The sequence below is a fragment of the Hyperolius riggenbachi genome, chromosome 2, assembly GCF_040937935.1.
Source record: "Hyperolius riggenbachi isolate aHypRig1 chromosome 2, aHypRig1.pri, whole genome shotgun sequence".
In the NCBI taxonomy this organism is placed as follows: domain Eukaryota; kingdom Metazoa; phylum Chordata; class Amphibia; order Anura; family Hyperoliidae; genus Hyperolius; species Hyperolius riggenbachi.
In genome coordinates, this window is record NC_090647.1 from 437,012,177 (window position 1) to 437,037,176 (window position 25,000).

At 42.6% G+C, this 25,000-nt stretch overlaps 1 protein-coding gene across 1 annotated transcript in view; it reads right to left on the minus strand.

Annotated features, from left to right (window-relative positions):
• The window catches only part of POLA1 (DNA polymerase alpha 1, catalytic subunit), a 463,756-nt gene that overhangs the window by 102,834 nt on the left and 335,922 nt on the right, over positions 1 to 25,000 (minus strand). The window contains 1 exon segment of the mRNA XM_068269965.1: positions 7,791 to 7,907. Within this exon segment, the coding sequence (XP_068126066.1) occupies positions 7,791 to 7,907 (117 nt within the window).

The window sequence follows — 25,000 nt, forward strand, 5'->3', positions numbered from 1 at the left end:
GTTATATCTCCCTCTCCACCAGCACCTCCCCCTCAGATTTTAAAGAGGCCACTGTACTTCCCCTGCTGAAAAAACCCTCACTTGACCTCTCCCCTACCCTCCAACTACTGCACAATCTACATCCTCCCTTTTGCCTCAACATTTCTTGAACGCCTGGTTCACAGATGCATCACACACTACCTCAGGTCCAACTCCCTACTCGACCCCCTACAATCTGGATTCCATCCAGTCCACTCAACAGAAACAGCCCATCAAGACATTAAATGAGCTTACCCTTGCCAGAGCTGAAGGAAACTACTCCATCCTGCAACTCATTGATCCTTCCTTAGCGCTTGTTACAGCTGACCATCCCCTCCTCCTTTAATCCCGACAGTCCTTACAGATTAGTGACTGATCGCCTTTTCATAACCCCTTTCAATGGTTCCTCCTCAACACCCAACACCCTGGGCTCTGTTCTGGGCATCCCACTGTTCTCAATTTACACCTCCTCCATCGGCAAAGTCATCTCCTTCCTAGGCTTCAAATACCACCTATAAGCCAATTATACCCAAATCTATCTCCACATCAGCAATCTCAACCCCCCCCCCCCCCCCTTCCCCACAACCACCATGGACAAGGTCTCCTCTTGGATGTTAGAATAGGTTCTTCAAGCCTAACTTGGATAAACGAACTCCTCATTTTCCCACCCCATGCTGCACCACCCCTCCTGCATATTCACGTCCCAAACAGCACTTCCATCCGCCCTACCTTTCAGGGGCGCTGCCTGGGGGGCACCCTAGACTCTGCTCTCTCCTTCAGCCCCTACATCTAAAATGTTACCAGAGCCTACAATTTCCAACATCCCATCACCAAAATCCGCCCCTTTCTGACACTACCAAGCTTCTCATCCATGGCCTCATCTCCTGCCTTGACTACTTGAATGCCCTACTTTCTGACCTCCCCTTGAAACACATTGCACCCCTTCAGTCAGTTTTGAATGCAGCAGCTAGACTTAATTCTCCCCACCGCTCTGCTTCCACTTCTCCCCTCTGCCAAGCCCAAACTGGCTCCCTATGTGCTGCAGGATCAGTTACACCCACCTACATCTCTGATCTCATTCACAGATATATACCTGCCCACTGCCTCTGGTCCTCCAATGATCTCCGCCTGACCACCCCTCGCATTTCTCATTCCCATGCACGCCTACAGGACTTCTCAAGAGCCACCTCCATCTTATGGAACTACCTCCCCACTCTCCGACGGAACCCCTTCCTTCAACACCTTCAAGCAAGCCTTCAAAATGTATTTCTTTAAAATAGCCTACCCCCATCTACTATACTGTAACTATCTAATAAGCACCTTTTCCGCAGTCTTACCTAATGTTTCCCTCCCCCATCCTTTAGATTGTAAGCCTTTGTCAGGATCCCCCCAACCCCCTTAGTGTGTACTTCTTAATTTTGCAACCCCAGCTATGACATCCTTCCCATGGACTAACTCGGACTTGAATTGCTGGGTGTCTGTAAAATCACATGATCAGGCATCTTATACCCTGTTTGCATGGATAAACTTGTGCTATGTTGTATAACTGTTTTTGGAAGCTAACGTCCTCCATTGGCTGCATCGGTTTTGAATGCAAGTTGTGTAATCTACCCATGTTTTGGGTTCTGCACATGTATGCAGCTGGTCAACTCGGGTGCAGCCTGCATGTGGAAGCGCTGCCATTTTCTCCTGTTGTACAAATATGTAGTATAACTATTTACTACCTCTCTGTCTGTCATCGCTAGTGTACATTGTATGTATCTCGATTTATTGTCCAGCACTGCATAATACTGTATGTTGGTGGTTTAAAAATACGATAAATAAATAAATCTGAATATAGACACTAATTAGCATGCAATACCAAGATTATAAGCTGTGATGGTTGTTTGGGGTGTGTGCACCATAAGTTGCTATGGACTTAATTTGATTAAATGTAATTTGTGTTGATGTCCACTCTCTGTGTAACATCACAATTACAGTATTTTTCGGACTATAAGACGCTCCGGACCATAAGACGCACCCAGGTTTAGAGGGCAAAAACCAGGGGGAAAAAATATAGTAAACCTGGTGTGTCTATGGTCCAGGGGGATCTTGTGGATGTTCTCACAGCAATTATTATAGCCCTCTTGTACTTTGTGTGTCTCCCTGTGTCCTCCTATGCCCCTTGTGTCTTCCTGTGTCCCTATCTGTACCCCTGTATCCTCCTCTGTTTGTGCCCCTGTATCCTACTTTTGTCCCCTGTGTCCCTAGCTTGTCCCCCTATGTGCTATGCTTGTTCCTCTGTGTCCTCTGTTTGTCCCCGTGTGCTGTGCTTGTCCTGTTGTGTCCATGGCTTGTCTAACTGTGTCCTCCGTTTGTCCCCCTGTGTGCTATGTTTGACCTGTTGTGTCCTCAGCTTGTCTACCGGTTTCCTCTGCTTGCCCCCCTAAGTGCTATGCTTGTCCCTTCTGTGTAATCTGTTTGTCCCCCTGTGTCCCATGCTTGTCCTGTTGTGTCCTCAGCGGTTCCCCCCCCCCCCCTCCCTGCATCCTGCGTTTGTGCCTGTGCCCTCTGTTTAGCCAGGTCTTCCTCCCCTACTATCCCCCGCAGTCGTAATTGTCTACATCAGTACAATCCCATTGCCCGGGTGTTATGTAGTTATCGGCAGCCATGTGTAACCGCCCCCCGCAGTGTAATTGGCTACATCAGTATAATCTGAACCTGAATCTATAATCAAACTGCTGCTAATTTCAGGGGAGGAAGGCAGGTGGAGAAAGACAAAGAGTAAACATAGGGACTGCACAGGGAGTCCCCAACACTGCGGCGAAGTGGCGGTTCGTATCGGCGGGCGTTTGTAAGTTGGGGACCCCCTGTATTCGGACCATAAGACGCAGTGACTTTTTCCCCCCACTTTTGGGGGAGAAAAAGTGCATCTTATAGTCTGAAAAATACGGTATATTATATTGATGGCGAGTGTATGGCTCTAAAAATTAAGATTTAAAGGGGAACTGAAGAGAGAGGTATATGGAGGCTGTCATGTTTATTTCCTTTTAGACAATACCAGTTGCCTGGCAGCCCTGCTGATCCTCTGCCTCTAATACTATTAGCCATAGCCCCTGAACAAGCATGCAGCAGATCAGGTGTTTCAGTGGTTCAGACTTATAAGTCTAATCTGACAAGACTAGCTGCATGCTTGTTTCTGGTTTTAATCAGATACTACTGCAGAGAAATAGACCAGCAGGGCTGCCAGGCAACTGGTATTGATTAAAAGGAAATAAACATGACAGCCTCCATATACCTCTCTCTTCAGTCCCCCTTTAAGTATTTTTAAGTGTATTAATAATTTTTTTTTTTTAATTTAAGTATACTTCTGTACACATCTATCTTGCATTTGGGAGACACCTGTACACGCTTTAGATCCTTAGCAAAAACGGTCCTGAGTGTTGTCTAGCATGTGCCTCTAGCTTTACTCCCACCCATGGCCGGCCTTTGACCTGAGCGACCGAAGCGGTCGCCGGCTTCCAGGGGGCGCATGTGATGTACATTAAACTGGCCCTGGCCGCATTTTTACCTGCTGGCTGCGGCTCCGTCTGTGGCTGCTGCGAGTGGTAACTCCGCCCCCTGGTGCTGCTGGGTGTGATGGGGCGAAGACTCCAGGAACCTGCTGCTACCTCTTGCTGAGTCTGTGTGAGACGTGTGTGCCAGTAGCGACGCCCCTCGCTCACAGGCGATGTCTGCCCTGTGCACTAATCACAGAGAGACCTGCTTGTCACTCCTGACTCATGGCCATCTTCTGTTCCCAGCTACAAGCAGAAAAGTAAGATTCCCCAACTGCCTCCCAGGTGGGGTGCCTATATACGCTAAAGGGGATCTAAAGGGGGATCTATACTATACACTATTTATCTACACACTAAAAGGGGGATCGGTTTATATATGCTAAAGGGGGGAGGATCTGCATATGTATACTAAAGGGGGGGGGGATCTGCCTACATACACTAAAAGGAGGGGGGGGGGGGGATTTGCCTATGTATACTAAAAAATGGGGGGGGGGGGTATCTGCTTATATACACTAAAAGGGGATCTGACTATATACACTAAAGGGGAGAATCTGCCTATATACTAAAGAGACTCTGTAACATCAAAAACATCCCCTGGGGGGTCCTCACCTCGGGTGGGGGAAGCCTCAGGATCCTAATGAGGCTTCCCACACCGTCCTCTGTCCCACGGGGGTCTCGCTGCAGCCCTCCAAACAGCCGGCAACAGACCCGACTGTCAATTCAATATTTACCTTTGCTGGCTCCAGCGGTGGCGTTGTGGCTGCTTTCGGCTCCGAAGTAGACGGAAATACCCGATCTCAGTCGGATCCGCTCTACTGCGCAGGCGTCGGAAACTTGCGCCTGCGCAGTAGAGCAGACCCGACGGCGATCGGGTATTTCCGCCTACTTCGGAGCAGACAGCCGTCAGAGCGCCTGCGCAGGAGCCGGGAAGGTAAACAATGACGTCATCTTGTACGGAAGGCCGCAGCGAGACCCCTGAGGGACGGAGGACGGCGTGGGAAGCCTCATTAGGATCCTGAGGCTTCCCCCACCCGAGGTGAGTAACCCCCAGGGGACGTTTTGACGTTACAGATTCTCTTTAAGGGGGATCTGCCTCTATACACTAAAGGGGGGGGGGCTGCCTATATATAACAAAGGGGGGAACTGCCTATATACACTAAGAGGGGGGGGGTCTGCCTATATACACTAAATGGGATCTTGCAAATGGGCATGTGTGTGTGCATATGCACACGCAAAGAGGATGAATGGGGGGGGGGGGGGGGAGCACCAAAATCTGTGCTAATCTAAGACCAGCCCTGCTCCCACCTATTAAAGGGTTTTGAAAAGTAGCATGGTAGCTCCGTGCAGAGCACTATCATGGTTTTTTAATCTACTCTTAACCAGCAATTAGAAATTGCTAGGCTTGATAAATTATTGGACTTGTGATTGCAACCAGGCTGCCCACACCTTTCTTCTTCATGAGATAAAATGTGCACTTCTCAGGTTTTTAAATAAAGAGTAACAATGTTACCAACAATTACATGCAGAAAAAAAAAACATGGAACAGTCCAGGGAAAGAGAAAAGTAAAGGTAGGCAAAGCGTTTAAACAGCAATTAAAGTTCTTAATTACAGAACATTAAGCGATCTCTGTTGGGGAGGCAGTTAAGCGGATTCTTGTCCTTTTACTTAACACCAAAATGTGTAGGGTTTAGGCTGCTCAATGAAACTTGGATGTGCAATGGATGTTTTTCGCAATGTGAAATAAAAGTGGTGGGAGGGTGAGGTCAGAGGGGTACCAAAAACAAGAAAAATCTGTAATCATTCACAAGTGGTAAGCCACTGGGCTTACAACCAGCTTTGGAACAGTTTTTTTTTCTTGAAAAGCATAATAAGCTTAGCTGAGGCCAAGCAAAGCTGAGGCCTCTAACACTCAGACAGACGCCATCACAAAGAAATCATAACACCATATAATACAAACTCAAGGACCCGAAGAGAAAGCCTCGCCTCATATGAGCTCGGCTACATTTCAACTGTTGACATAGAGCCTTGTTTACTAAGGAATTTCCTAGAGATTCAACCTTACTGAAAATCTGGTATTGGGTAGGGATTAACTCTTGCTGTAATAGAGAATGTTATTTGTATCTAAGAAAATTCTCTATGCCAAACCTATTACTGTACAAATTACCAGTAATGAAAAGTTAAGAGTATGTACTAAATTCAAGTGGAACTATACAATATCATGGCAACATGAACGCAAAAACTATAAATACGAGGCATAATTTTGTGTTAGCACCTCAAAAAAAAAAATAAAAAAAAATACTGTACTATTGCTAAAGCACAACGCCTATGAATACAGAACCAAAAAGGATAAGTTGGTTATATTTAGAGAAATAGAATGTAATGCAGTGGCGTAGCTAAGGAGCTATGGGCCCTGGTGCTAGTTTTACATGGGCCCCCCAAGCACTCTATACATAACAATAGATACAGCGCACCAAAACCTGCTAAGGACAACAACAGTGTCAGAGGTGCAAGTAGGGGATGGGAAACTGTTAAGGATTACTACTACTTAAAGTATCTATAGAAGTGATTATTACCAACACAGGGCCAATAGAGAGCTAATATTGTGCTTGAGGGAGGGCCCCTCTGACCCAAGGGCCCTGATGCGGTCGCTACCTCTGCAACCCCTATTGCTACGCTACTGATTTAATGGGAGAAAGAGCAATGTATAAATGACAGTGAAGCCAAATCCAAACGTGCAATGATAGTCATATGGGTAGAACATTATTTCAGCTACTACTTAGGCAAGTATATCCATTCCTAGGCAAAAGGGAGGTGATGGCTTCAGACATATGTAGACTGCTTTGCAATCAGACGCAATGATTAGTAATGATTTTTTACAAGTGACTTTATAGATACAAACTTTAATATGCATGGAAACACTCTTTTCCCATAAGACCAGCTGACAAACTTTGTGGTAATTTTCTCATTTTCTCTCCCACCGAAATCTCTCTTAAGATGCACAATTACTGTCACTTGTAGGGATCCGTACACGATCCCTTGAGCAACAGTTTTGGGATGAATGCTGTACAGATGCATCGCTAGCCTACAGGCTAGAAACATGTTTGTTGATATGGAGGGGGTGGAGAGATGACCAAGCTGCATCTGGTGGGCGGCGTGTGGAGGGGAACAATGGACGTGAGCATTGCAAAAGAACCGGCTTGTCTGGCACTTGGCTATTATATTCCTAAATTCTGGTGCCCACTTAACATACTGTAATTGAGCTCTTACATCCAAAGCAGCATACAGTCAATTTAAACCACTGAACTACTTTGAGCAGAAGAGTAGTTAGGAAAGATAGCCGTTTGAGTGGTATATAGTGGCAGATAGTGAGTACTGGGTCACTGTATACAGCTAAAGTGATAAAAAAAACACAGGGACCTGGTGGGCAGAGAATGACATTCAGAGGTGGGGTAGCCATTTGCTGGCAGAATACTCCCTGCTGCCATTTGCCGGCTCCTGATCACATGATTGGTGAGGTTCAGGGACTAAGCGGCCTCATGCGATCATTTTTGCAGGAGGGCCCTATTAAGTCTAGTTACACCCCTGGCTGTGTCCTAACTCCTTCTAGATTGCCCTGACCTTTGTATGTGATATTTTGTTCTCCAAATTGTAGCGTCATCTGTTCTCCTTGTTTTCATTGGGGGCAATGACAGGGGTGACAACCTAGTGGTCACTGGCAGCAAATAACCTGTGTAACCCAAGAGGCAGCAGTCAAGCTCTTGGATACCATTTTAGGTCATATTTACGCAGAAATACTGAATAGTCAAAAAGGTTCATAAACGCTCAAGTGTAACTAGTCTAGCAAAACAGGGGAATACATATAAAAACGGCGCCGACAAATTTGGGCGCAGCATGAAGCCAATAAACGGTTTACTGAGGTCTGAACGAGTCCCAGCGGCGTTAATTACTATTCCCCCTCCAGGCCACCATGGATAATGGGGAAAGACGTAACTCTTCTGCCAGCTATTGCTGGCGGACAAATTATATTGTTTTTAAGCAAGTTGGGCTCCGTCTTTCCCCGGCGCCCAAATTAGCTTCTGAGCACTGCTATAGCTGTAATTTATATTACAGTCTATGGTGCCACCAAATTTGTTGGCGTCAAATTTTTTCTGCCTCGTTGCAGGGCTCTGTGTTGTGCAAATCTAAGCCTAATCATTTACTTCATAGTCATGAGACAGAACATATTAGGGACTTACTTCTGATCGCAGAGTGGCTTTCATGCATGCATGGCAGATTGGACCATTACGAGAAAAGTTTAGAGGAACACGGCGTGTCCGGTTTTGGCAGGTCTGTTCTTCGCATACAAGCCAGCCCTAAAATAAAACAAAAAAAAATGAATGAAATTAACAGGAAAACATAACAGTGTGTTATGTGGAAAATTACTGCTGCCCAGTTCATTAGGGATAAAAGCAGGAAATCTATTAAAATAACAATGAAAGCATAATTTAAGTTAATTTCTGTGTGAATCCAACAGATGCATTAATAAATATCCTATTAAATAAAGGTTTTAAATGAAGGCGGATTTGCACTGTAATAGTTCCAAATTAAGGCCTGTTTCACATCTGCGTTTTTGACCAAAACTGATCCAGTGAGCGGATCCGGTGTCTGCTTCACCGCATCCGGATGGCTCAGTCCGTGGCCCGTTCACATAGTGAAAACGGATCTATCAATGATTAATCGGATCAGTTTTCACTCCGAAAATACATACCTAATCTTGTGCAGCAGCCAGCGGTAGAGGCTTCATCTTCTTCCGCTGTGACTACACAGCGTGTCATGTGACTAGTCACATGATGCAGAAGAAGATGGAAGCCTCTACCGCCAGCTGCTGCACAAGTTTAGGTATGTATTAAGCCTCCGTAGCCCACCTGCTGCACCCTCCCCTCACACTCCTGTCGCTCAGGATCACGTCGGCCCATGCCCCCATCCCCCGTGGAATGGTCCGTTTCTTCACTAGTGTGAAGAAACGTTCCATTTCCCATTGCCCCCCAATGCTGCAGTATTTTTTTACGGATCCGTTCCACTAGGCAGAATGGTCCGGAGAATTAGGGCCTGCGGCATTTTTTTGATCCGGGGGCCAGAACTACCAACAGACGCATGCGAATGGATCCATAGGTTAACATTGGATCCAATCACATCCGTTACGTTTGTACAGTATACGTTCCAAAAAAAAAACACAGATGTGAACCAGGCCTAAGTGTTAGCCTTGTGAACAGTAGTAAGGATACAATATAGAACAATCATAGAAATGTATTACAAATAACAGAAATCCTGCCCACCTCACTGGTTGACTAAGAATTAGACACTGGCGCAATTGAAATTATGTAAGTTCAGGGAACACACTAACTAGGTATGGTTTAAAAAAGTTACAATGTTGGATGTAAATGCTGTTTTTTCATACTTTGGCACCAGAGGCACTAGCATTTCAGATTCCAGACAGCAAGAACCAGAACTTCAAAGGCATTATCCAAATGAACATTATGGCAGAACAATACAGTCCTGCTTGCCTACACACATTCCAAGTCTGCTCAAGGGTCATAAATTAGGGACAAGTACCAAGTAGTCAAGAGTGACTTGGAAACGACAGACAATGTTTATGGCCGTAAAGTAATATAGTTAAAGTGAACCTTAAGCCAGGAAAAAAAAAATGAGTTTTCCTCACCTGGGGCTTCTACCAGCCGCCTGGAGCAGTCCTGTGCCCTTGCAGCCACTCACTAATCCTCTGGTCCCCAGCTGCCAGCTAGTTTCGTTTTTGCCGACAGGCCCGTCAGGACTGGCCAAGCGTATCTTTTTCCGCATTCCCGACTGTAATTAGTGCTATTGCGGACCGTAACGCGTACAAAAATACGCGTTGCCGCATATCTATGCGTAGGTAATGCGGCAACGCGTATCTTTGTATGTGTTGCAATAGCGCTAATTACAGTCGGGAATGCGGAAAAAGATACGCGTGGCCAGTCCTGATAGGCCTGTCGGCAAAAACGAAACTAGCTGGCAGCTGGGGACCAGAGGATTAGTGAGTGGCTGCAAGGGCACAGGACTGCTCCAGGGGGCTGGTAGAAGCCCCAGGTGAGTAAAACTCATTTTTTCTTTCTGGCTTAAGGTTCACTTTAAGGCCTGCTACACACTGGCTACAGTTTGCACTGCATTTGCGTTTTGAAAAATGCATTCTTATTCACTTGAATGCAAATCGGGGCAAAAATTAAGCAATTTCGAAAAATCACTGCAATCAATTATACCGCGATTCTCATTCAAGTAAATGAGAATGCATTTTTTAAAACAAAATGCAGCGCAATTACAGTTAGTATGTATCAAGTCCTTATACTGTAAAGTGCATGTGAATCCACAATGTGGTCTGCAAAAATATGCATTCAACAAAAGATGAATGGTGAAATATCAAAACACAGGTGGGCTCTCAAGGCGTTCGAGAGAGAACGGCGCCGGAGACTTGGGCGCAGGACACAGCCAGTATATAACTGATCCTGCTGCCGCACAAGTCCGGGCCGTGTTAATTACTATTCCCCCTCCAGGCCGACATGGATAGTGGGGGAATGAAATAATTCGGCTTCCAGCAATTGCTGGAAGCCGAATTATTGTTTTAAAAGCAACTTCAGGTCCGTCTTCTGACGGCGCTGAAGTTACTCCCTGTGCCTGCGATAGCCGTAGTTCCTATTACGGCCTATGGTGGCGCCGGCTGCGCCCAAGTCTCCTGCGCTGCTGCGCCCAAGTGTCCAGCGCTGGATTTACCGTGTTCGCTCTCAAGCCCTACAAAAGTTAAATACTACCGAATAATTATTGGTTTCTGGTGAACTTTACAATGTAGCAATGTTTGGAAAGGGTATTACTCCAGCAGGTTCTCATTTTTTTCTTTCATACCTGTATCATAACACTGCAATGAACCATGGGCCAAAAATGATTATGAATTGATTACTGGCAAAGTGTGCTTGGCCATCAGAGTATAAACATATTTTTTAAACCTCGTACATTTATTTTATGTGTATCAGCTGGAAAAGCAGGTTTAATGTTGTTTTGTCTCAACTGAATAATAATCTTTAACACAGTGAGAAAATTCAAGTCAAAATATATGGACTATTGACTTTTGGTAATCTCTATAGAAGTTGTTCTCTTCCAGGAAAAAGTTTTATGGCTGCAATTCCCCACCAGTGAGAATTACACTTTAGTCTAACTGCAACTAGAGAGAACCGGTCACTTGCATACCTGATGTTTATCTCTTTCAGGCAGAAAGGAACACAGCATAGTTATTTGTATACTTAGCACTGTACATACACAAGACTATCAGGTCACCTCACCTTGGGTACACTTTAAAGAGAAAATGCAATGAAAATAACGTAATAAAAAAAGTGCTTAATTTTTACAATAATTATTTATACAGGATTTAGACAGTGTTTGCTCATGTGAAATCTTTACTCTCCCTGATGTACATTCTAAAATGTATCACATGGTGACATCTTTACTGTTGGCAGGTGATGTCTGTGGAAAAAGATGATGCATTTTGGCAGTTGGAGACAGCTGTTATTTCCCACAATGCAACAAGGCTCCCACAGTATGATGTCAGCACCATGGTCCTGACATCACACTGTGGGAGGGGTTTCACCACAATATCAGCCACACAGACCCCCCTGATGATCCGTTTGAGAAAAGGAAAATCTTACTCATGGGAAAGGGGGTATCAGCTACTGATTGGGATGAAGTTCAATCCTTGGTTATGGTTTCTCTTTAAAGGATAACGGAACTGGCATTTAACATGATGAGATTAACATGTATGTACAGTTCTAAGCCTAAATACCGATAGTTTGTGTTCCCTTTGTCTTACTATGTAGGTAGAAATAAAACAAAGTCTTGTAAAAGTAATAACTTTTTCTTACTAAAACTGTTAAGTCTGTTTGAAGAAAAAGTATCATTTGCATGCCCAAATTCTTTTTTTTTTCTTTTCCGCAAAGTTTATATTAGCAGGACAAAGGTAAAAACAGACTTCACAGCTGTGCTCCTGCGTCCCTTGACGTTAATTTGCATCATTATTTGCGGGTTTTTTTTCATGTGGATTCTTATGCCATCTAAACAAATACTAAAAAACGTAAAATGAACACGTGACTATCTTCACGTGTAAAGCTACACATCCACAAAAGTACCATAGAGAGACCACCTTGTATTAATTGATACTGAGCATTCCTTGGGAACCAGGTTGACCGCCACACTCTCCCAGTTCAATGGAGAAGTTAGATCTCTTACACCTTCTTGCCATTTCTTTTTGAGTTTTGCCAGACCTAGGTCAGCTTGGCTATACAGAAACTTATAAATTTGACTAAGTAGTCTTGTTTGTCCTACCAGACCATGCCCAAATTCTTAAATTGGACTATGTCAAGTTAGATTATAGTGAAACTTACAGATAACTTATCAACGTATGACAGGGAACCATTTCTGAGTGCAGAATAGTTAGAAGAAGAGTCAACAATTTAATGTGTAACAATTCATGTACAGTAGAATTCCTTTACAGTAAACTCCAAGGGACAAGGAAAAGTAGTTTACTATATCAGAATTGGTCATACATTGTATATTAATATGAAGACACATGTACTGGGACCTGAGGACTGAGTTTACGATATCCAGAGGTTTACTATATCAGAGTTTATTATAACTCGATTCTACTGTATAACCTATATAAATATATAAAAGACTTATTCAGCAGTGAATGAAAAATGAAACTTAGATTTTTAGCTTTTAAACAAAATGAGTAAGACTACAGACACAATCGTTTATCAATCTAATTTAAATGTAATTCTGCAATGGCGTCCGACATCACTAAAGATCTTAAGAGAACATCGTGCATCGACTGTACCCGCCTGCCGAGTAATGGACAATCCGTTGTGTATCGTTCGTTGCTGGTGATTTAGTCTTCCATGGGTACACAGCCTTATTCTGCAATGCTATCATAAAATGCTGTCTATGTCCGTTTATTAGGAGCGTGGCAATGTCACAGACTTTACTTAAAAAGGTTAAAAGCACAGCTGTATTGGTGAATGGATGTGCCAACCCAGTTCCTGCCAAAACTAGCTAGATGACACGTCAACTCTGGTTGAACTCGATGGACGCAAGTCTTTTTTCAACCCAAATAACTATGTAAAAGGTATCTCCAAAATGTCAGGTATTCATGATGTACCAACCCAAATAACTATGTAAAAGGTATCTCCAAAATGTCAGGTATTCATGATGTACCAAAAGTGTACAAAGTGATGAGCTATGGACAGGATCATGTACACCCAAGGCTCAATGATAAATGCCGGAAGCAAAGGCTAGCCACTCTGATCCTTCAGTACAGCTACTGTAGAACAAATTGCTTGAACGAAAAAAAGTTTATCCTTGTATCAGCAGATCACTGTAAAATGGTAAAATCTAAAATTGAATCAAATTCATAATGAAAACAGACTACCTACATGTCCGAACCATGTTATTTTGATGAATTAAAAAATACATAAAATGTTATGAACTAAAACTCAAAACATGGATGTTCTGCCTATACAGTAGAAATTCTGGAGAGGACAGGGGAAACAATCAGTCCTGAAACATGGGCAAACATGCTACTAAAGCACCTGTGTTCAAAATAAACAGCAACTATCTCTCGGGCAAATAGGCTACCACACTCTTGTATGAAACACATAATGTAATTTGTAGCCACTTCCTTAGTTATAATTAACATTAAGGAGGTCTCTGTGTGTTTATCGCATTTCTATTCAATCCTTATTTAGGTGTGTTTGCACTTCATATCGGCTAATCTCACTTCACAAAGGACAATAACTGACATCATCATCAGTGGAAATTAAATACTGGAAGACAGCATTTCAAGTTCATTACGTTTCACATAGGAAAAAAAAAAATCCATGAATTTAATTTATGCTGTTAATTAAAGAAACAGGTTTCAAAGTAGTCCCTATCTGGGTGCATTGATAGAACAGATCTATTAATACATACACATAACATTGCGCAAAAAAAGTGGGATCAGCGCATCTGATTGATTTATTTCTGGTCAGCTGCTCCCACTTAATAGTTTTCCTTTGGTGTATATGCAGAGCCTCTGTTTGGGTTCAAGGTGCGTTTGCAGTTTCTGGGGGGGCTCAGCGCATCTCTGAGCAGAGGCCATTCAGAGGCGGCCTGGTGATGCGCTGATCCCACTTTTTTTGCGCAATTCTCAATTTTACTGGTAGCGCGCCCAGGCTATGCATATGCATAGGTAGAATTTAGTTAGTGTTAGGTCCCCTCCCATGGAGGAAAGACTTCTTCGACAGTGGGAGGGACAAGTACCTAACAAATTGCAAATTGTTAGTGAAACGAACATCCTCCAAGTGGTAGACAGGTCATGTGTATGCTCATTGTGTATTTGAATCCCATGAGTGGGGTGTGCACTTTTTTGCAGGTAAGCACTCATCTGTTTTTAAGTAGCGCTGTTCATTTCTTTGCTATACACATAACATTGCCTAGGAACAACATTTGGCTGTACATCGACATGATTATGGACATTTATTGAGAGCGTTCTATAAGGCAATTTTAACTAATATAAATACTTTTAGCCATTGACCTTGAACAAGCATGCAGAGCAGACATTTCTGACTGAAGTCTGACCGGATTAGCCACATGCTTGTTTCAGGTGTGTGATTCAGACACTACTGAAGCCAGAAAGATCAGCAGGATGCCAGACAACTGGTACTGAATTGGTGGGAGGAGACAATCCAAATACATTCAAAACGCTTAAATCAGTTTAAAACATAAACGTTAGCCTACCTTGTGAAAGTCAACAGACTACACAAGCTGAAAATGACTATTGAAACACTAGGCTGAAGCGTTCAGTGGGTTAAATCCAATTTCCTCAGGCCAATATAAGTGTCTTATTGCAGCAAGTAAAACAGAGCACCCACTGGTATTGTTTGATAGGAAATAAATATGGCAGCCTTCATATCCCTCTCACTTCAAGTGTCCTTAAATAAGGTACCCAGTGAACAGTTACTGGTTAAAATGTATTGTGTTGGAAATAGGGAACATGGACTAGTGCAGGCATGGGCAAACTCGGCCCTCCAGCTGTTACAGAACTACAAGTCCCACAATGCATTTGCCTTTATGAGTCATGACTGTGGCTGTCAGACTCCTGCAATGCATTGTGGGACTTGTAGTTCCTTAACAGTTGGAGGGCCAAGTTTGTCCATGCCTGGACTAGTGTAAGGATCTAAGCATCTTTGACAAGAGCCAAATTGTGATGATTAGACAATCTTGCATTTCCAGTCCAAACCTCCTGTTAAGTCATGCATTTGCATACATTTTTCAGCCCTCAAAACGCGCTCGCACGCACACACGCACACACACACAATTTCACCATTAAGCTGCTTGTACTCATATTAGTCATAAGAAGGAAGTCAACATTTTTGTCAGCAATTCTGGGACTATTTCTGTTCCACATAATTCACTATTACGGGGTGTGTGCATCTCATTCAGTTTGGCCAGTTCACATGAGTGTCTGGTGCAGCAGTGGAGGTGGCTCTGTCGATTGCATTTGGCAACCTTCGGTGGCGGTTCCCAGCGCTTCAACATTGTGGTGCTTTTTTAGCCCTGTAGGGGGACAAGGAGCTGCCAAACGAGACAAGACATTGGGATTTACCGTGGCATTTATGGGAACGATAGGAAAAGCCGGCACCGTCGTTTAAAAACTGCTTCCATTTGTCTGATGGCTTTCAAACAATGAAACCACCCCTAAAAGTTGTTGCTGTAATTAGAAATGGTAATATAAAGACTATAGCTTGCTAAATATGGTTTTACAGAAATCCTAGAACTGACTAATAAAACACACAGAAAAAAATTGCTTGCCAAAAGGCATGCAATGTACATAAACAGAGTAAAGAGCCGCGACAGAGTGTATACACAAAAGTCTTCACTGATATATTTTACATGGTATAACGAATGCCCAGAAGTATGTAACATTATTGAAAAAAAAGAGAAATTTGCTGAAACCAGCACGCAGCATAAAGACCATAAGAAAACATAGAAGGTGAATTGTTTTTTTTTTAAGGTATTAATGTGTTGGCGGTTAAAAGCAAACGTCCTTTATATGTCAGATAAAGGATATATGCTAGCAAATGTATTGCAAATCTCTTGTGTATCCGGGATACTACAATGTACTTCTGTGTCTCTGCTGTAGTATATGGGCCTTATTACATACGGTATATTAGAAAATCCCAAGATAGTAGAGGCCTTACACTGATTGAAAGGCATTTGTCATGCAGCTATAATTCTACTCAAAGTTAAGGCTATGTATAAAGCAGTGTGCATTTTATAAGAACATCTAAAAGCTAAGTGTTTTTTCCCCCTTCTTAAAAAATACACTCCATTCACCTCTGTCAAATCAAACTAGCTTTCCAGAAATAACAGGTCACCATTACTATACAGCAAACTATTGAAGGAACAATTGAGCACTCTGGCACCTGTCAATAAATCAAATAGCACTTGAGAGATTACATGTGGTAACATACTTCAGAACATGCAAGGAGCACAGGACATGCTTAGAATGAGGAATCCTGTCAATTTAGTTACATAGTTAGTTGGGTTAAAAAAAAAAAAAAAACTTGCCTGCACCAAAACTAGCCTGCACCTTTCTCTTTTTCAAGTTGATATTTGTATTCCATTTGATATCCCTTAGCCATTTGATTTTTGAGAATGGTCAGGGAGATGCAAACTTTGTATGCAAATTTATGCAGCTTGAAATTGGACAAATCAAATTAAGCCAAGGTGGGATTTGTTTGAACCATTCACAAGCAGCATACATTTGCATACAAAATATGGATAATCCTGAATGATTTACATTTCATTGACCAACCCTGTTGATTTTCAGCTTAAGGCCTGGAAACCACTGAAAACCGCAAACGCAAAACGCAACCGCTAGCGTTTTGTCAGAGCGGTTTGCAAGCGGATTCATGCGCGTTTTTGGTCGTGTTTTGCAACATTGTATTTTTTTGCCCAGCGGGTGCGTAGCGTTTTGCGTTTTTATCCTGATTGGTCCTGTGAATTATTTTTCATTTTGTTACAGTGTGCTGAACCGCAAAACGCTAGCAAAACCACTCAGTTTAGGTTTTGCTGAGCGTTTCCGCTAGCGGTTCAATACTTTACATTGAAGCGCTAACGCTCCCAAAATGCTGCACGTCCTGCGTTTGCGTTTCTGAGAAACGCAAACGCTCCTGTGGAAGTTGCCCCATCCATTAACATTGGCCCAGCGTTTTGGCAAACTGCTAGCGTATCGCAGTGCTGCCAAAACGCTGCCAAAAGCACTCCTGTGGGTTCCAGCCCTTAATCTTTGCTAGCCTAATTTATTTTTTACAATTTTTATTTCACTCCTTATAATTGCTTAATGCAGCTTCTGTCCCCTCCATTTTAAGGCATTAAAAGCATCCCTTTCAGCTAGATTTTTCTCCTCTAACCTTTCTATTCACACATTTTTTTGTTTCTAAATGTTTTTGTTTCCATATAGAATTTTTACTACAATCTTCATAGAGAATAAAAAAAAAAAATTAAAAAAAAAAAAAAAAATTATATTTTTTTTTTGTCTATTGCAAACATCAAGAACAAAAAAAATCCATTCGATTGTAAACACTTTGCTTTACACAAAAATAAAAATGCGCACAAGAACTGACTGAAATTATATCTAAAATCCTAATATCTAAAATCTAAATCAGGCCAGAAAATGGATCACAAGGAGTGTAGCGGTTTATGTGGAAGTTCAGACAATCAAGAGTACAAGAGTGTGCTCAAAAGCCAATGACTTTTTGTTGAGAACCGAATGAAGATTTTACATCGCACTGACATGGCTGCTGTGCACACTTAAAGGGGAACTTCAGCCTAAACAAACATACTGTCATCAAGTTACATTAGTTATGCTAATTAGAATAGATCGGTAATATAATCTCTTACCCACCCTGTTTTTAAAAAGAACAGGCAAATGTTTGTGATTCATGGGGGCTGCCATCTTTGTCATGGGGGCAGCCATCTTTTTTGGCTGAAAGGAGGTGACAAGGAGCAGGAGACACAGTTCCAACTGTCCTGTGTCCTGATTTCCCCTCCCAGCTGCGCACGCTAGGCTTCAAATGTCAAATTCAAAATGTAAAAAAAAAAATTGCACCAAAACAGCAGAACGAGAACATCATCAGAAATCCCATCATGCTTTGCACAGCATCAGGGGAAAAAAAGCCCAGGCAGTTTTCTTCTGTGCAGCTAAAAATGAGGCTTGTATAAGAGAAACAAAGTTCTGATGCTGTGAAACGGTTAAAGAAACACCAAGGCTTTTCAGTGCTGCTGAGTCGATTTTTAGTCCGGAGGTTCACTTTAAGAGTTAAAATGTTACTCCTTCGGCTGGGTGCCCACTTGCGGCTGCGTTCTCAACTCCTGGCAAATTGCTGAAAATCTGTGATTCTGGAATGGTTGGAATTTTACCCTAACTGGCATTAATGCCATTGCTCCAGGGAAATCGCAGAAATGCTGCAGGCAGTGCATTTGTGATCGCCCTGCAAAATGCAACGCTGCTGTGGGCTCACTCTCCTAGCCTTTCAGCAACAAAGCACTTTAAGGCTGCTTACACACCAAGACGTTACAGGCGCACGTTAGTGCACCTGTAACGCTCCCCCAACGCACAGCAATGTAACACAAGTGGGCTGTTCACACAGCCCACGTTGCGTTACATGTAACGCTGCACGTTCTGTGCAAAGTGCAGCATGCTACGGCGTTGGAGCGGCTATAGCCGCGTTAGACTGTTTGCACATGCGCAGTGGGGGGCGGAGAGGAGGCGGGGAGAGCCAGCTACAGTAGCCGCGCACATGGCTACTTAATATTCACTGCACTGGCGGGCGCTGATTGGCCGGCGGGACCACGTGATGCGGAGTGTCTCGCTCCGCATCACGTGGTCCCGCTGGCCAATCAGCGCCACTCTGGGAGACATTATAGGACTCAAGCTGCCTAACGCGGCTCACTCTACCGTCGGCTCTTGCAGCACCATACGTTGTGTTAGGTGCACGTTATGCGACCTTAACGTGCCACCTAATGCAACGTCTTGGTGTGCAAGAAGCCTAAAGGATTGCTGGGATTCCTAGAAAGCAAAAACACAGCCGAAAGTGCTCTAGTGGGTGCCCAGCCTTAGACCGAAAAGAACAGTGTGAGACTCCAGACAATTCCTAAATACAATTGCTACTTCTAATGTTAAGGACAGGATAGCTTAAAGGGAACCTAAACTGAGAGGGATGTGGATTTTAATACCAGTTGCCAAGCTATCCTGCTGATCCTGTGTCTCTAATACTTTCAGCCACAGCCCCTGAACAAGCATGCAGATCAGCTGCTCTGACTGAAGTCAGACTGGATTAGCTGCATGCTTGTTTCAGGTGTGTTATTCAGCCACTACTGCAGCTAAGGAGATCAGCAGGGCTGCCCGGCAACTGGTATTGTTTACAAGGAAAAATCCACATCCCTTTCAGTTTAGGTTCTCTTAAAGAGAACCCGAGGTGTGTTTAAAGAATGTTATCTGCATACAGAGGCTGGATCTGCCTATACAGCCCAGCCTCTGTTGCTATCCCAAACCCCACTAAGGTCCCCCTGCACTCTGCAATCCCTCATAAATCACAGCCGTGCTGTGAGGCTGTGTTTACATCTGTAGTGTCAGTCTCAGCTGCTCCCCCGCCTCCTGCATAGCTCCGGTCCCTGCCCCCGTCCCTTCCTACCAATCAGCAGGGAGGGAAGGGATGCAGGCGGGGACCGGAGTTCTGCAGGAGGCGGGGAGAGCAGCAGACTGACACTATAGAGATAAACACAGCCAGCTCTGACAAGCTGTTTGTCAGCAGCGTGGCTGTGATTTATGAGGGATTGCAGAGTGCAGGGGGACCTTAGGGGGGTTTGGGATATCAACAGAGGCTGGGCTGTATCAGCAGATCGAGCCTCTGTATGCACATAATATTCTTCAAACCCACCTCGGGTTCTCTTTAAAGATCCTATTAACACTCAATGCGTTGTATTGCATCCCATTTGCCAAAATGGACGCAACTCTATGCAGCGCATTAAGTGCAAATATGTCCTTAAAGTGAACCTGAACAAAAATTGTCCCCATAACATTGTTTTACTGGTGCACAGTGCCAAATCCTATTCCTGCAAATAAATACAGCATCGGCCATAACTATTTAACTTTTTTACGGGCGCTGCCATTTTGCTTTTGGGAAATTCCCTAACCCGCACAGGTGATAATGACAGCTTCTGCATAAACAGTCAGTTGATTTTATACATTTTGCGCATAAAACCAGAAACCTTGTTGAGGTTGCTGGTTCCAAGCTTCCAATGAGCAACTGACTCTACAGTTCCAAGGAATAAATAAAAAAGAAGCAGCACACTGATGGCTGCAAACAAAAGCTAATTCAAGGACCAAAAAGCACACATATTACTGCTGCCGTTCTTATTGTGAACGTAGTGGTTTAATGTGAACCTGTGCAGGCAGAAAACATTAAAAAGCAATGTTGCTTTGCAGTAGACAATGCCTTGCTTTTATGATCACTTAGTTGGCCTAAACTACACCTTTGCAGCCCTTTAAAATGAATACACGAATTTTAACTCCTGGAGTGGTCATGCATTGGTAACAGGCACCCACATGAAAATGCATGTACATTTCAGGTAGTCCCATATTGCATGGCATAATTAGGAACCACATTTTACTATGGTAATTTCTGTGTGGTATTTTCATTCACCAGTACATTAGTTTTTCAACTTGAGGGTACACTCAATATATTAGTTATTCACCTTAGTGATGGATTATACTGAAATTCCAGTAACTGCTCTTAGTTACATAATATAACATTTGAAAGCATTACAAAGCATTCCATGCGTGTAGTAAATGTTTATTTTCACTGCAGAGAGCACCAGAATCTTGCTTATTCCTCTCTGGCTGGATCTTCACTCTGCTTCCTCCTTTTCTGCTTCAATGTGTCTTATCTGTTGCCAGGGTGTCTATTCAGCAGAGGGAGAGGTCAGAGTGAAGACACAGGCAGAGAGCCTCAGCCAGCAATGATTACATTTGCTGATTAACCAGAGAATGCTTTCTAATGTTCTTTTATGTAACTATAAACATAGTCTAAACCTGGCAGTGATAAAAGTATTTGTATGGCAACAGTCATATACCCCCTCTACACATTCCAATTCTCTGGTATGCAGTCTGATGACTAAATCACAAATCACAGTCGCTCCTTGTCAGTCACAAAGTCTTAAGGTGGGTACACACGTCAGATAAAAGTCTTTGGAAAATGAAAGATCACAGACAATTTTACACCCTTTCATGTAGTATGAGAGCCAAACTCTACACAGTCTATTCTATGGAGCTGAACTCCCCATCAGATAAAAATCTTTGCAAGATGCTGCACACAAAGATGCTGTACATATGCAATAGATCAGTTTCTGCAAAAGATCTGTTCCTGCAAAAGATCCATTCCTGCAAAATGCATTCATAGTCTATATCTGCAAATCTCATACACACCTTGTTTAACGGACAATTATCTGTAGATCAGATCAACCAGGTTGGATCTTCAGATCGGCAGATAATTGTCTGATCTGCAGATGAATGTCCATTAAACAAAGTGTGTATGGGATCTGCAGAAGTCATAGACTATGAATGCATTTTGCAGGAATTGATCTTTTGCAGGGATTGATCTTTTGCAGACACTGTTCTGTTGCATGTGTACAGCATTTTTGAGTGCAGCATCTTGCAAATATTTTTATCTGATGGGGAGTTCAGCTTCATAGAATAGACTGTGTAAAGTATGACTCTCATACTACATGAAAGGGGGTAAAATTGGTCTGTGATCTTTCATTTTCCAAAGACTTTTATCTGACGTGTGTACCCACCTTTATTCTTAAAAATATAAAACAACAACATTCTCACAGGCCAACTCCACAAAATCTGCATTTTATGCATCATAAAGAAATGAAAAGTCACTAAAACAACATTCAACCTTTAGTTCACTGTGCTCACAGCATACAAGATAAGTTCATGGTTTACTGATTTATAGCAGTGTTCAAATAGCTCAAACTGAACTTGAACCTAGTAAGTGAATTAAGTGAATATTTAGTTGCATAAATGTGGTCACATCATGCACCATTGCAAATACATCTAAACAGGACTATGCCGATTGTTGCCTATTCTCAAATCACACAATTGTGATCGGGCATCATTACTGTTTTGCATGAAACCTGCTTGGCACAAAATAGTTAAAGTGGTAACTAGGGCAGAAAATTACTGGGCAATGTTTGTTCATTTAACTTTAATTATTTTGTCCTTGAGAACGGCGCTAATGAAACCGAATTTCTTCTGTGCTTTTGAAGAATGGCTTCAATGGACAGCAAACAGGGCCAAGCTGAGACAAGGGATCTGGCTGAGCCTGGGGGTTGCTAGGTGATGCAGAATACAAACCCACAAACTTGTTAAAGGTTTACTTAGCTTACAGGCAACTCTCTCAGGCCCTCCAAAGTTTTTATCAGACTGCAGATGCAGTAGAACATTTGAACTTGAGGAGCCTCAGAAACGTATTAGTTAGATGTCAAACTGCATTAACCTAAATGACAGTCGAGGAAGACAGTGATATGGCAACCTGTGCAATACCACATTTTATTTTACTTGATTACATAAGATAGGCATTTCTGCAGAGCTTCGTACGGATCTACACAATTTACTTGATGTATTTTTAAAACACAAATAAATAAGTATAATTTAAGTTGTATTGTGGCGACTCTTCATTGGGTACTGCTTCTGTGCAACTTGTCTGTTCTTATGTCACTGTAAAGAAATGTATACCTTGCGCCTTGCCCAGTGTATCTCCTTTGCAAAGTGAGAACACTATTCTCGATTACTCTTAAAGGGAAAGTGTCTAACTATCCTACGTATCCACCAGTCAAATTCATCACACCATTTGGCTCCCCTTTTCTTCTCCCCAGGTTATAGGATGTCATGTTTGGGTTCTGGCATAGTTCCCAATTATGAACATTACTAAATTGGATAATTAACTTATTAAAACTGATATTAATGGGCCTTCAAATGCCACTAACTATGGAGAAGGACACATTGGAAGCAGGAAGTGCTTATGTATTTAAAAATAAATTACATCAATTCACCAATATCAATTTCCACTCCTGCCAATAAAGCCATTGGTACGAAAGTGTTGGAACTCAAGAGAGGAAGGCTGTATAAGAGAGATGATAACAGCAGTAACGACATTAGGTAGTTTTAAATCGAAAGAAAATCATTGTCCCAGGCTTCAGAAACAAAATTAGGCCTCTTTTCCACGGACTGTGTGCTCAGCAAGCAGTTGCCAGGCTGCAGTGAGCAGTTATCAAGTAGCAGTGAGCAGTTACAAGGCAGCAGCAAGCAGTTGTGAGAGGCATTTCACTGCCTATCAACAGTCCGTGGAAAAGAGGCCTTAGGAACCAGTTACCAGGAACACTGCAAGTTTATGCAGTAACTCAAAATTTGTAACAGCCAAAAAAACCAATTTTCCATCTTGGTTAATGAAGAGCAGTATTAAAAAAAAATAAAAAAAGTAGTTCTAGCACAGGATGATATTGAAGAGAAAATTTATCTGTGACAAAGACAACTATGCAGCAGAAAGTGTTTTTGCAGAGCAGTCTAATATTCAGAGAATTTAAAAGAAAGATTAAAAGATTGCAACTGAAAGGGTATTGGACTAGGGACTCTAACTCCAGCAGCAACAATAACTCGGGGAAAAAATTCCCCCTCATAAACCTGAAAATTGACACATTCATATAGAACCAGGGGAAGCGCTTATATGTGATACCCTTCCACAAATGGCCTCAGTTTTTCATTAATTCAACCATTTGATTTGCCTGCTTTGAGGTGAACCTCAACACATCAAAGAGGAACTGCCAGCCCTCTTAGGCCTGGGGGCACACCAGAGGAGTTTTTCTGGGCGTTTTGAATTTTTAAATCTGCTGCTTTATGTTATCCTATGTGTCTGTGCACACTGGAGCAATGAGGTTTTGTAAAAAACCCCATAGCATTACATTGGGAAGAGCTTTTGAGACCTCTAAAAGCTCTTCCCAATGTAATGCTATGGGTTTTTTTTACAAAACCTCATTACTCCAGTGTGCACAGACACATAGGATAACATAAAGCAGCAGATTTAAAAACTCAAAATGCTCAGAAAAACTCCTTTGGTGTGCCCCAGGCCTTAGTGCTTGGGGAACTCCTTGTGGAGTGGAGATATGCTTTCTGCACATATGGAATCCCAATTTATCCAATTAACGTCCAATATCCCCATGAAACTCATTCAGGCCTGGAGTTTCACCAGACCATTCCTCAAACTACCACAATCCGAAATTGACCTATTCTAGATTAAAGCAAAATAGGAAGTTGAACCCGTGGTTTATAAAGAAACATTTCCCAATGTTACCTAACTGAAAAGCAAGATCTCCTATTACTTGGGGACTGAACGAACATTGAACTTAAAAGTGCTGTTAAGGGAAGCCATATCACCCCTTTAAAGTGGATCCGAGATGAACTTTTTCTCATTGCATAATTGTGTTCCTTTCCTATTGTTTATAAGGCATTCCTCAAGCCAAATACTTTTTTGTTTTTGTTTTACTACTCTAATTCCCTATAAACTAAATAAACCACGTCCACAGGTTTTCATAGAGCCTTGACAGTAGCAAGTGCTCATGGGAGCTCAGTCTGGGCAGGAGGAGGTGTTACTAGCCATTGATTTCAGAGGCAGAGGGGAGGAGGGGGCTGAGTGCTCAAAATACAGATAAGCCTGCCTCTGTGTAATGTTTACAAACAACATGGCTGCTGTCATTGTATCACAGGAAGAAATGATCATTTTCTATTAAAGCTGTTTGCAGCTAGATTTGCTGTGTAAACTAAACTTTAGATAAGTTATATATACAAGTTACTTGTTATAGTTAGTTTTCATCTCAGATCCGCTTCAAGCACACAGTTCAACAAAGACGATGAGGTTAGCTAGAGAATACTTAGTATCACTCCTGAAAGGGGCTTCTTATCTAAATGAACTTTTCATTTACACAGTCCTGATTGTGTATAGGGTTGGAGGATGGCATTATTACAACTAAAGTAACTGCAGATTTATCAGTTTACAAATCCCAGACTGACCCACTGGGAAGCCTGAATGTGTCAGGCTTGTGGTTGGTGACGGAACGCTTGTCAAGCTATTTACACCATCCCCAGAGGCCTCTCCTCATTTTTTACCCTGTGATCTCACAAATACACAATAAGCCCTTTGAGTAAAACATTAGGTCGCTGATGACAGGTTTGCGACCATAGATGTGGTGAGCTTGTATAGACATATGGCGCATAAGACTGGAAATTAGGTTG